At 44.6% G+C, this 15000-nt stretch overlaps 1 protein-coding gene across 1 annotated transcript in view; it reads right to left on the minus strand.

Moving 5' to 3' along the window:
- LOC139923915 (dachshund homolog 1-like) overlaps positions 1-10588 on the minus strand; it is a 47452-nt gene extending 36864 nt beyond the window's left edge. The window contains exon 1 of the mRNA XM_078286917.1: positions 10071-10588. Within this exon, the coding sequence (XP_078143043.1) occupies positions 10071-10588 (518 nt within the window). The remainder of the gene's footprint in view (positions 1-10070) is intronic.
- Between the last annotated feature and the right edge of the window lie 4412 nt (positions 10589-15000).

The following is a 15000-nucleotide window of genomic DNA, read 5'->3' on the forward strand; positions in this document are numbered from 1 at the left end:
CCACTGTCTCCTCTCTGACTGATCCTCCATCACCATGACAACGCCACTGTCTCCTCTCTGACTGATCCTCCATCACCATGACAACTTCAGGAGGTTGAGGAGGTTCAGGCTCCTGGGGACCTGGAGATCCTGATCCAGGTCAGTGCAGCAGAAATGGAGGGAGACAGTCTGAGATTGTTGTTTTGTCGCCTAAACCCCATCAAGCAGATTACAGACAATATTGGAAGCCAAGAATTTGGGTGTTGTGTTTGATTCGGATCAGCCTGGTACAGCTGAGCCTAGCTGACTCTCACACTAACAGCCGGTGAAGAGCTGATCCATCTTCTAGATCTGGTTCAGAGAGCGAACTCTGAGCTGCGGTTACATTACCATTTGTTTCCATTCAGCATGAAATCATCTGATTGAAGATTCACATGACGCAGAATAAAGGATCTCATGCTGTGAGTTTCTGCTCCACAGTCTGGAATCAGAATAAAAGCCTCTGACAGACTCCAGGTCTAACAGGTTCTGGTTTTATCAGCTGGATCTTTGTCCGGAGCTTCACTGCTGTTCTTCCTGATGAAGCAGCGGTTCATCAGAACGGACGACTCCACTTTGGGTCCACTTTGTTTTGAATTGTCAGAACTTGATATATAAAAAACGGGCCGCACCGCCTACGTCAAGCCTGAGCGCCCCGGGGTTCGTAACAAGCGCACCGTTCAAATTCTCCAGGACAAAGTAAACATCACTGACGTCCCTCAGCTGGGCGAGCAGAGACAGTTTAGATCCAACCAGAGGAAGAGATCAGAACGAGTTTCCATGACGACATTTATCCATCGACCCGATCATGAAAGAGTTAAACCATCGTCTGACAGAATGACTTTTCATTCAGAACGCCTGTTTGTTCTGGGCTTCTGTTCTGCTTACTAGTGGAATAAAAGTCTCCATGTAAACACAGCTAATCATTAAGACTGATCAACTCTCTTAGCCTGATCAATAAGGGGAAATTTAAGGGGAAATTTAAGAGGAAAGTCAGAACTGAAGGAGTCTCTATTAAGTTCTAATGGTGTTCCAGAAAGTCTCAGGTTCGATTCCTGCTGCAGAGCCAAACACTGAACAACATGGAGTCACACACACACACACACACACACACACACACACACACACACACACACACACACCAGTTAACATCAACAGTTTAATAAGTATCTTAAGTTAAGATTAAACACGATTAACGCTTCACACACACACAGCTTGTGCAAATTAAACAGATGATTTTCTCAGTGTCAGATCTAATTTTACACTTGTCACACACACTCTTTCACACACACACATACACACACACATACACAAACACACACTCTCACACACACACACACACACACACACACAAACTCTGTTAATTCCATAATTAGCTGAAGCTCATTTACATAATTTGATCATAAGAAAAAAAATGTGATCCACATTCTGCAGTAATCTACCTAAATGTGATTAAACACACACACACACACACACACACATACACACACACATAAGCATGCACCCCCCCCCCCCACACACACACACACACACAAACATAAACTCACACACAGAGTTAATGCACAGCTTGAGGCAACACAAACATTAATTTCAAGCGACAGACTGTGCGTGTGTGTGCGTGTGTGTGTGTGTGTGTGTGCGTGTGTGTGTGTGTGTGCGTGTGCATGTGTGTGTGCATGTGTGTGTGTGTGTGTGTTTGTGTTTGTGTTTGACCCCCACCCCCGAACACAAGCACACTGAGTTCTTTGGAAAGTTGCAATTTAGTGAGGAGAGGAGAGAGAGAGAGAGTGTGTGTGTGTGTGTGTGTGTGTGTGTGTGTGTGTGTGTGTGTGTGTGTGTGAACAGTTACAGTAACTCTCTCTCTCTTGATTCATTATTTAAAACGGAAAAGGGCGAAACAAGCAGATGTGAGAGAGAGAGAGAGAGAGAGAGAGAGAGAGAGAGAGAGAGAGAGAGAGAGAGAGAGAGAGAGAGAGTGTGTGTGTGTGTGTGTGTGTGTGTGTGTGCGTGTGTGTGTGTGCCTAAGGCACCGCTGCTGGCAACATATTTGTCCATATGGTCTAACTACCAACACACACACACACACACACACACACACACACACACACACACACAATTACATCTCTGTCATTATCAGCGATTGATTATTATTGATTACAGTGTCATTATTGATCCAGAGCAGTAATTCTGATCACTGTGTTATTGATTGTAGTTTTTGCAGAGTCACTCAGGTCAGAACAGAACGCTTCATACTGGACACTGAATTTATTTATCCTCCTTTCTATTAGTTCTGTCTGGTTTTTAAATGCAGAACAAGAATCTTTAATGCAGCAGCAGCCAATCAGCAGTCAGGAAGGCCTAGTAACACTAATCCAGATCAGTCAGACAGTCAGTCAGTCAGTCAGTCAGTCAGTCAGTCAGTCAGTCAGTCAGTCAGTCAGACAGACAGACAGTCAGTCAGACAGTCAGTCAGTCAGACAGACAGTCAGTCAGACAGTCAGTCAGACAGTCAGTCAGTCAGACAGTCAGTCAGTCAGTCAGACAGACAGTCAGACAGTCAGACAGTCAGTCAGACAGTCAGTCAGTCAGTCAGTCAGACAGACAGTCAGACAGTCAGACAGTCAGTCAGACAGTCAGACAGTCAGTCAGTCAGTCAGTCAGTCAGTCAGTCAGACAGACAGACAGTCAGTCAGTCAGACAGTCAGACAGTCAGTCAGTCAGTCAGTCAGACAGACAGTCAGTCAGTCAGTCAGACAGACAGTCAGTCAGTCAGTCAGTCAGACAGTCAGTCAGTCAGTCAGTCAGTCAGTCAGTCAGACAGACAGTCAGTCAGTCAGACAGTCAGTCAGTCAGTCAGTCAGACAGACAGTCAGTCAGTCAGTCAGTCAGTCAGTCAGTCAGTCAGTCAGTCAGTCAGTCAGTCAGTCAGTCAGACAGTCAGACAGTCAGACAGTCAGTCAGAGCCAGCCTGTCCCGTGGCATCAGGAAAGCCAAGCGTCTGAACACCAAAAAGATAACCTGACGTTTCAAAGACAGCAGAGACACGGAGCCTGTGGCGAGGATCCAGACCCTCAGGGACTACAGACCTCCACAGACCTCCACAGGCCTGAGACAGCAACACCTCTCTGCTGAACCAACTCAACGACTTCTTTGCACATTTGAAGCACTAAACAACACGCCTGCACAGAAGACCCCACCCCCTCTCAACGACCAGGTTCCTCTAGCCTGGTGAGACCGTCCTGATCACGTGACCTCGCGTTCTGTTTCGCTCCACGGATCAGTCTGGACTTCCAGCCGCCCACATCGATTTCCTGAAATTACAATGTAACCGGGCCAATCAGGGACTGCGTCGTAGTTGATGACGTGAAATACAGGCCGCCGCTGGCAAAACAGTAACGGCGTCTCCCGAAGCAACGAGCGGTAATGTTAACGTTAACGACTGTTCTCTTTGCAAAGACGGCAAAAATCGTTCACTTCTGTAGAAGACATAGCTTGTTTAATCCTTGCTAACGTTACCGTGTTTATCCCGTGTATCCACTGAACAGCGCACCGTGATGGCCTCACATGTTTTGTTACGCTGATTGGCTGAAGGAGTTTGTCTGTCAAGGCGAGTACTCCCGCCCACTGAAATCGATGTGGGCGGCCGGAAGTCCAGACTGATCCGTGGAGCGAACAGAACGTGAGGTCACGTGATCAGGATGGTCTTCCCAGGCTACCTTTCCTCAGCCAGCGTGAAGAAATCACTCTCCATGATTAACGCCCACAAGGCTGCCGGTCCGGACGACATACCTGGTCGCGTGTTGAAAGACTGTGCAGAAGAGCTCAAGGACGTCCTCACGGACATCTTCAACACCTCCTTGAGTCAGGCTGTTGTCCCCACATGCTTCAAGGCCACCACCATCATACCTGTGCCAAAGAAGTCACCCCCATCCTGCCCTGTCGCACCATTATGAAGTGCTTTGAGAGACTAGTCATGCACCTTCCACCCTCCCTGGACCCCTTTCAGTTTGCATATCCTGCCAACCGGTCCACTGATGACGCAATCTCCTCTGCCCTCCACTTAGCCCTCACCCACCTGGACACGAAAGGCTCTTATGTGAGAATGCTGTTCATAGATTTTAGTTCAGCGTTCAATACCATCATCCCTCAGCAGCTGATAAGGAAACTGGACCCGCTGGGCCTGAACACCTCACTCTGTAACCGGATACTAGACTTTCTCACCGAGAGACCACAATCAGTACGGGTCGGCAATAACTCATCGAGCACCGTCACACTGAGCACGGCCCCAAGGATGCGTGCTCAGGCCCTGCTCTTCACCCTGCTGACCCATGACTGTGCACCAAGTTACAGTACCAAGCACTTCATCAAACTGTGGTGGGTCTCATCGGCAACAATGACGAGACAAACTACAGGAATGAGGTGAACCAACTGGCCACGTGGTGCAAAGATAACAATCTTTCCCTAAATGTGGGGAAAACAAAGGAGATTGTTATTGACTTCCGGAGAGCCCGCACCCCACACCCCCCGCTGACCGTCAACAGTACTGCTGTGGAGCGGGTGAGCAGCACCAAATTTCTGGGTGTGCACTTCACCGAGGACCTCTCCTGGACTAACAACACCGCATCACCGGCCAAGACAGCCCAGCAGCACCTTTACTTCCCCCGAAAGTTAAAGAGAGCAAGAGCCCCGGCACCCATCATGTGCTCCTTCTACCGAGGCCCCCTGAGAGCGTCCTGACCGAGAGACCCTGCAGCGCATAGTGGGCGCCTCCCTCCCCTCCCTCCTGGACATTGGCCCGCCTGGCCCGCAAAGCAGCCAGCATCTCGAGTGACCTCACCCGTCCCTCACAGCCTCTTCAGCCTCCTGCCCTCTGGGAGAAGACACCGGAGCCTCCGAGCTCGCTCCACCTGGGCAACAGCTTCATCCATCAGGCTGTCAGGATGCTGAACTCTCTCTCCTCTGCCTCCAAAAAGTCTGGACTGTAACCCACCCATCCCCCCCCCCCCACACACACACATCATACAGCACCAGCCATAAGGAACTTTTATACAAACATATATGTACACGCACACACACACACACGCCTACACTCAGCACCAGCCAAGTTGGCAACCCTGGTCTAATAACTTTTTAACGACAAGGCACAGCTCCCGAATGGAGTTTGAGGTTGTTTTTTTTTTTTTTTTTTTTCTGCGTCTAACTGACCAATGAAAACTTGGTCGACTAAGACTCTTCTCATCGACTAACGTTTGGTCGACTATTAGGGGGCAGCCCTAATAAATATACATACAGTATATTTTTGGGTATTTTTCACTACATAGCTGAAGGTAGAGAGAGACAGGAAACACTGGGGGAGAGACAGGTGACCTGTCTCACAGCGCTGAGACACAGACAGGTGACCTGTCTCACAGCGCTGAGACACAGACAGGTGACCTGTCTCACAGCGCTGAGACACAGACAGGTGACCTGTCTCACAGCGCTGAGACACAGACAGGTGACCTGTCTCACAGCGCTGAGACACAGACAGGTTTCTGTTTGATCAGAAACACACGATGTTCCATTCATGAAGAATCCAAAATGTGTTTACAAGGCGGCGTGTGCAGCATCATGTGAGGAGGTGTGGTGCAGTGTGTGTGTGTGTGTGTGTGTGTGTGTGTGTGTGTGGAGGTCTGGTGCAGTGTGTGTGTGTGTGTGTGTGTGTATGTGTGTGGAGGTCTGGTGCAGTGTGTGTGTGTGTGTGTGTGTGTGTGTGGAGGTCTGGTGCAGTGTGTGTGTGTGTGTGTGTGTGTGTGGAGGTCTGGTGCAGTGTGTGCGTGTGTGTGTGGAGGTGTGGTGCAGTGTGTGTGTGTGTGTGTGTGTGGTGGTGTGGTGCAGTGTGTGTGTGTGTGTGTGTGTGTGTGTGTGTGTGTGTGTGTGTGGAGGTGTGGTGCAGTGTGTGTGTGTGTGTGTGTGTGGAGGTGTGGTGCAGTGTGTGTGTGTGTGTGTGTGTGGAGTCTGAGGAGCTGAACTTCAGATTACACCTGGACCCTTCTTGAACTAACCTACCTTCTTACTCATCTTTAAAAAAAAAAAAAACATATTAAAGTCTTAGCTGATGAAGACTGTGATGCTCAGCTGGTCTCACTGCTGACAGAATGTGATGAGATGAGATGAGATTGTGCTCAGTGTTACAGTGAAGGAGTGAAGGTTTAGAGGATTGGAGGTCTGGAGGATTGGAGGATTGGTGGTCTGGAGGTCTGGAGGTCTGGAGGATTGGAGGTCTGGAGGATTAGAGGTCTGGAGGATTGGAGGATTGGAGGTCTGGAGGATTGGAGGATTGGAGGTTTGGAGGTTTGGAGGTTTGGAGGTCTGGTCAGAGAACAGAAACTGAACAGCAGAGAAGCGTCTGCTCAACAGATCACACACACAACCTGCTGGACAGCATTTATATGGATATAATATAATATAATATAATATAATGTAATGTAATGTAATATAATATCATATAATATAATATAATGTAATATAATATAATATAATATAATATAATGTAATGTAATGTAATATAATATCATATAATATAATATAATATAATATAATATAATATAATGTAATATAATATAATATAATATAATATGTCTGTCTCTCTCTCTCTCTGTCTGTCTGTCTGTCTGTCTCTCTGTGATGATGATGATGATGATGATGATGATGATGATGATGATGATGAATCTTCATCAGAGGAGCAGCAGGTGATTTGACTCTTTCTTCCAAAGCGACGCACACATGAGGTTTGAAACAACCAGGAAGGATCAGGACAGTCAGAGGTCAGAGGTCAGAGGTCAGAGGTCAGAGCAGCAGCAACATGCTTCATCTCACTGTTAAACCTCAGTCAGCAGCAGGTCAGAGGTCAGAGGTCAGAGGTCAGAGGTCAGACCACCTGGCTCTATCAGGATCACCATGGAAACCGGACCTGTCATACACTTAATCAATCAATCAGTCAGTTATCAGTTTGCCGTCTATCTGTCTTTTGCTTTACTGATTAAAATACTAAAATATTATTATAAAATAATATTTACATTTCAATTCTAACATTTTTATTTACAAACTGATTTCTTTTCAGCTGCTTATTGCAAAAGATAACGAGCTCCTTTTCTATTTGAAATAATGAATAGACACACACACACACACGTTACTGTAACACACACACACACACACGCACACACACGTTACTGTAACACACACACACACACACATTACTGTAACACACACACACACACATTACTGTAACACACACACACACACGCACACACACGTTACTGTAACACACACACACACACGCACACACACACGTTACTGTAACACACACACACACACACATTACTGTAACACACACACACACACACATTACTGTAACACACACACACGCGTTACTGTAACACACACACACGTTACTGTAACACACACACACACACACATTACTGTAACACACACACACGCGTTACTGTAACACACACACACGTTACTGTAACACACACACACACACACATTACTGTAACACACACACACACGCGTTACTGTAACACACACACACGTTACTGTAACACACACACACATGCACACACACGTTACTGTAACACACACACACATGCACACACACGTTACTGTAACACACACACACACACGTTACTGTAACAGACACACACTCGTTACACACTCGTTACACACACACACACGTTACACACACACACACACGTTACTGTAACACACACACACACGTTACACACACACACACGTTACACACACACACACACGTTACTGTAACAGACACACACTCGTTACACACACACACACGTTACACACACACACACACACACGTTACTGTAACAGACACACACTCGTTACACACACACACACGTTACACACACACACACACACGTTACTGTAACACACACACACACGTTACTGTAACACACACACACACACACACACACACATTACACACACACACATTTATCAAAATGAATTCAAATATAACAACAATAATAATTAGTAGTAGTAGTTTTGTTATTATTATTATTATTATTATTATTATTATTATTATTATCATTATATTCCTGCATGGAGCCGTACCGTAACTCTGCATCCAAAGACAGAGAGAAAGAAAGAGAGAAAGAAAGAAAGAAAGACAGAGAGAAAGAAAGAAAGAAAGAAAGACAGAGAAAGAAAGAAAGAAAGAAAGAAAGAAAGAAAGAGAGAAAGAAAGAAAGAAAGAAAGAAAGAAAGAAAGAAAGAGAAAGAAAGAAAGAAAGAAAGAAAGAAAGAAAGAAAGAGAGAAAGAAAGAAAGAAAGAGAGAAAGAAAGAAAGAAAGAGAGAATATATTTATGAATTCTCATAACAGATTCCAGTCTTTCTTTCAGTCTCTTCCCTCCAGGTCTCTGCTTCTTATCAATAATAATATTAATAATAATATTAGTAATAATATTTCACATATTTCATATATAAACTGAACAAAAACAGAAATGCAACTTTCAACCAAGATTTGATTTGACCCGTTTCAGTTCAGACAGAAAATCATCTGAGAGAAATGAACAGGAGACACAAAGAATCTTTTATGGAAAATTAATGAAATATTTTAACTTCACATGTTGCTTTCTGATTTTCATGTTTTCTTATTTTCATATTTCTGTTCAGTATATATTTCAGACCTGCAGAGTCTCTGTAGTGAAGTCCCGCCTGGTTATTAATAATTATTATTATTATATTATATAAATGTTTCTAGTCCATATAAAGATTCTGATGCCTCATAATATTTATTGTATATATATATATATGTATATATATATATATATATATACACATATATATATTTATATGGTGGAAACAAACAGCCGCTATAGAGCAGCAGTTATAATATATATGATATATAATAATATATTGATATGATATATTATATGATATATATAATATGTAATAACATATATTATATATTACAACACTTTGAAGTCCCTGCAGGTCAGTAATAATATTTAAACATATTATATATGTATGTATATAAGATATGATAAGATGAGACTTTATTGATCCGCTTGGGGAAACTCAGCAGCAGGTGCGGGAATTATTATTCATTAATTATTATGAGTACAGGAACACAGGAATATTGCGTCATTAGTTCAGTCTGTATAGATGATCATATGTATAGATTTCATATCTGTAATGACATCACAGTCTGTCTGATGATCATTAATGATTCTATACAATCTGTTTTATTGTTTTTATTCCTCCAGACCTCGAGCTCCCTTCAGTTAATGAGTATTCATATTTCATATTTCATATATTATATATTATATAGGCTACGTACAGTTCTTATACAGTGAGTCAGACTGGTGATAATAATATTTAACAATATTTCATAACATTCTATATACACAGTATTCGCCTATATGATCCTGAGAGTCAGCGTCCTGCTGATGGAAATAAATAATATTTAATATATATTCTCACCCTACAGACCTCAACGTCCCTCTTATTAGTTATAATTAGTAATTATAAGTAATAATAATATTTCATATATGTATTATCGTGACATCAGGTAGGCGGTCCTGCTGATCATATTTAATAATATTTTAGATATATTTCATATTAAATACCTGTCATTAATACAGTCCTGCAGCGCTTCAGTCTGTCCTCCTGATGATAATAATATGAATAATATTTAATAAATATTATAAGATCCTACCAGTTCTTACAAAGCAGCTCAAAGTCAGTTGATAATAATGTTTATAATCTTATATTAGGCAATTTAATTATATTATATATTTTATATTATTACTTGGAATTATTACAGTTCCGGTACAGCGTGATAATAATATTTAATAATATTTAATAATATTAGGCTATATTAGGCTATTACCTGGCGTTAGTGCAGTCCCGGTACAGCGTACTAATAATATTTTATAATAATTCATAATATTTAATACTTTTATATTATTACCTGGCGTTAGTGCAGTCCCGGTACAGCGTACTAATAATATTTTATAATAATTAATAATATTTAATACTTTTATATTATTACCTGGCGTTAGTGCAGTCCCGGTACAGCGCCTCGAAGTCCGTCCTCGTGATCAGTTTGCAGCGGTTGACCCCGGGCTGGATGGCCCCGAGCCCGCGCAGCACGCGCACCTGCTCCACGGTGCAGACCACCGGGCAGATGTCCAGGCGCTTCAGCTTGGTGTACACGGTGTGCAGGCCGCCCACCAGGTGCTTCAGGAACAGCTCGAACACCTGCGGCAGGCAGATCAGCTCGGCGCCGTTCACCGTGAACGACGCCACCTTGACGCCGTGCAGCTCCACCATCTTACAGTCGGTGTGCGGAGCGCCGCCCGGCCCGCCGCTCGTCCCGTTCGCGTTGACCGGGATCCTGCCGCTCGCGCCGCTCGCGCCGCTCCCGCCGCCCAGGAAAGCTCCGAGACGAGCGGCGGGGAGGCGCGGGGAGCCGGCCGGGTTGGGAGCGCTGTAAGGCGGGTCGGAGTGGAACAGAGGGTCGGTGGGGGGGGTGGAGGTCCGGGACAGAGGGTTGGAGGAGCCCGCCATGCTGCAGGAGAGGAGAGAGGGAACTGCACAACACTTTCTCTTCTTCTCCTTTCTTCTCCTCTCTTTTCTTCTTTGTTTTGTTTTGTTTTGTCGCTCTTGCCGCTCCGTCTCTCTCAGCTCTCCGTCCGTCTGCCGAGACTCCGCTCTCTCTCTCTCTGCCTCTATCCGTCTGTCTCTCTACCGCTCTCTCTCTCTCTGCTGGTCTCTCTCTCTCTCTGCCTCCATCCGTCTGTCCCTCTATGTCTCTCTACCGCTCTACATCTCTCTCTCTCTCCCTCGTGCTCCGGTCTCCCTCCACCCTCTGAGTTTTGACTGACAGCCGGCTTCAGCCAATCAGGAGAAGGGACAGCGCACGGACGAGCCTCCTATTGGCATAGGAGGTGTGTCCGAGGGCGGGGCGTCTGGAGCGAGGGGGAGGGACTAGTTTTGACAGATGATTGATTGACAGCTGAAAAGAAAGGAAACTAACAGAGTCAACAGTTTTATCAGTTAAACCAACATCCAACATAAAACATGTAAAAATGACAATTAATCATTAAAGACAGAATATGTTGTTTAATTATGAATTTACATGATGATAAACAACACAAATCTGCTGGGAATCAAACTCAGACAGACAGACAGGCAGACAGACAGGCAGACAGACAGACAGACAGGCAGACAGAGAGACAGGCAGAGAGACAGACAGGCAGACAGACAGGCAGACAGACAGGCAGACAGACAGACAGACAGGCAGACAGAGAGACAGGCAGAGAGACAGACAGGCAGACAGACAGACAGACAGACAGACAGGCAGACAGACAGACAGACAGACAGAGAGACAGACAGGCAGACAGACAGACAGGCAGACAGACAGACAGACAGGCAGACAGACAGACAGACAGAGAGACAGGCAGAGAGACAGACAGGCAGACAGACAGACAGACAGACAGACAGGCAGACAGACAGACAGACAGACAGAGAGACAGACAGGCAGACAGACAGACAGGCCGACAGACAGACAGACAGGCAGACAGACAGACAGACAGGCAGACAGACAGACAGACAGGCAGACAGACAGACAGGCAGGCAGACAGACAGACAGACAGACAGACAGACAGACAGACAGACAGACAGACAGACAGGCAGACAGACAGACAGACAGACAGACAGACAGGCAGACAGATCAAATCAAAATTTGAAAACCTCTGAAGTTGAATTTTCAGATTGTTTAAAGTTTAAAGAAATTAAACAATGTCACTTCAACTAAACTAAAAATATTGAAACTTGATTTAGCTTCTTCTGTCTGTTCAGTTTCGCTGTCTGTATCATATTTAATATTGAATAATTCCTTTGATTAGACCTATAATTCCATTAAAGGTTGGGGTTGTGAGTTGTAAAGATTACTGATTATTGATTACTGATTATTGATTATTGATTACAACCTAAAACTAATAATCCCCTGCTAGTTTTCTGATTCCAGACAGATTTCAGTCTGTTGGGGTGTTTTGTGATGTCATCATGGTGGGCGGAGCTGAAGGACAGGAAGGAGAAAACCACAGAAACTAACCATAGACGCCAAAATACCACAGAGAGACCGTTCCATCCATTCAAGTTCTGTGGAGAAAACATACCCAGAATGCTTTGCTCATAACGAGGAAACAGACTGTGGAACTTTCTCTGTTGCCTCTGTCCTGCGGTCCTGAGAGCCCGCCTGTCTCCGCTCGCAGGAAGGCCTCTGATTGGCCGAACGGAGACGATCAGCCGGTCGAACCTCCCGTCTGTCCGGACAGGCGGAGACAGGCGGAGACAGGCGGAGCGTCGCTCTGCACTAACACAGTTTATCAGAGTACAGTGGGAAATAATTACAGCCATGCTGGAGATGAGAGGTTTCAGCCTCATACATCAGCTGAGCTTCAAATTAAAAGCGCGGTGTCAAATTAAAAGCGTTAACCTTTAGAGAAGAACAGCAGATTAAATGTCAGCAGGAAAATACCTGAATATCATTAACATCTATCTATCTATCTATCTATCTATCTATCTATCTATCTATCTATCTATCTATCTATCTATCTGTGTATTAGTGAACAGTTTGTATTAGTAAGTCCAGGTCTTAATTAGTGTGTTAGTGTGACTAACGAGGCGATAATGAACTCATAAACTACCTGCTACTGTCTGTGTGACAGTCCAGACCCGCCTTCTGATGGAGTACAGTAGAGAGAGAGACAGAGAGACAGACAGAGAGAGAGACAGAGAGACACAGAGAGAGAGAGAGAGACAGAGAGAGAGAGAGAGAGAGACAGAGAGACAGAGAGAGAGAGAGAGAGAGAGGGTTTGGACAGACAGGTATCTCTGGGACTGTCAGGTTGTCGGTTTGAATCCCTCTGTGGAGCCAAATGTTTCACTTCCTGTAGTTGTGAATTATTCATGTTCCCTCCTCCTGTCTTGTTTTCATCCTGTTAATAAAGTTATATGCATAATGTTTAATATTGGATCTGTTTCATACATTATGTATTGATGAGTGATGAGGCAGTCAGACTGAGCTGCTGTCTGGTTCAGAGGGCCGACTCTCACAGCATGTTAAGAACGTTCATAACGTTAATAAGAACGTTCATAACGTTAATAAGAACGTTTATAACGTTAATAAGAACGTTCATAACGTTAATAAGAACGTTCATAACGTTAAAAAGAACATTCATAACGTTAATAAGAACGTTTATAACGTTAATAAGAACGTTTATAACGTTAATAAGAACGTTCATAACGTTAAAAAGAACGTTCATAACATTAATAAGAACGTTCATAACGTTAAAAAGAACATTCATAACGTTAATAAGAACGTTTATAACGTTAATAAGAACGTTTATAACGTTAATAAGAACGTTCATAACATTAATAAGAACGTTTATAACGTTAATAAGAACGTTCATAACGTTAATAAGAACCTTAATTAATAACTCTATGTTAATCTGAATGAGGAAAAACTGAACTAACAGAACAGAGTGACTGCTGGTTTTCAAACTTTCATCTCTTCACTCCAAACAAACTGCAGCAGGTGATGTTAATGTGAACATGCTAACGCTAGCTAATCTAAATATGTTAGCTAGTGTGCTAATCAGATGTGGGGTGGGGGGGTGAAAGTAGCTGACTGTCTGTCTGTCTGACTGACTGACTGACTGACTGTCTGTCTGACTGTCTGTCTGACTGACTGACTGTCTGTCTGACTGACTGACTGACTGACTGACTGTCTGACTGTCTGTCTGACTGACTGTCTGACTGACTGACTGACTGACTGTCTGACTGACTGTCTGACTGACTGTCTGACTGACTGACTGACTGACTGTCTGACTGACTGTCTGACTGTCTGTCTGACTGTCTGTCTGACTGACTGTCTGACTGTCTGTCTGACTGTCTGTCTGACTGACTGTCTGACTGACTGTCTGACTGACTGACTGACTGACTGTCTGACTGACTGTCTGACTGTCTGTCTGACTGTCTGACTGACTGACTGACTGACTGTCTGACTGACTGTCTGACTGTCTGTCTGACTGTCTGTCTGACTGACTGACTGTCTGTCTGACTGACTGTCTGACTGACTGACTGACTGACTGACTGTCTGACTGACTGACTGACTGTCTGTCTGACTGTCTGTCTGACTGACTGACTGTCTGTCTGACTGACTGACTGACTGACTGACTGTCTGACTGTCTGTCTGACTGACTGTCTGTCTGACTGACTGACTGTCTGTCTGACTGACTGTCTGACTGACTGACTGTCTGACTGTCTGTCTGACTGACTGTCTGACTGACTGACTGACTGACTGTCTGACTGACTGTCTGACTGTCTGACTGACTGACTGTCTGTCTGACTGTCTGTCTGACTGACTGACTGTCTGACTGACTGTCTGACTGACTGACTGACTGACTGTCTGACTGACTGTCTGACTGACTGTCTGTCTGACTGACTGTCTGACTGTCTGACTGACTGACTGACTGTCTGACTGACTGACTGACTGACTGACTGTCTGACTGTCTGACTGACTGACTGACTGACTGACTGACTGACTGACTGTCTGACTGACTGACTGACTGTCTGACTGACTGTCTGACTGACTGACTGTCTGACTGACTGACTGACTGTCTGACTGACTGTCTGACTGACTGACTGTCTGACTGTCTGTCTGACTGACTGACTGACTGTCTGTCTGACTGACTGACTGACTGTCTGACTGTCTGTCTGACTGACTGACTGACTGTCTGTCTGACTGACTGACTGACTGACTGACTGTCTGTCTGACTGACTGACTGGCTGACTGACCTGAATTAGCCTGATGACGCCCTCTGCTGCGCTGTGGGAGAAATTGAAATGAATGCGCGCTGCGATGACATCAGTTCCCACGACACCGAATGCAACAATTGGTCCAAATCACAAGC

This window comes from Centroberyx gerrardi, chromosome 11 (assembly GCF_048128805.1).
Source record: "Centroberyx gerrardi isolate f3 chromosome 11, fCenGer3.hap1.cur.20231027, whole genome shotgun sequence".
Classification (NCBI taxonomy): Eukaryota; Metazoa; Chordata; class Actinopteri; order Beryciformes; family Berycidae; genus Centroberyx; species Centroberyx gerrardi.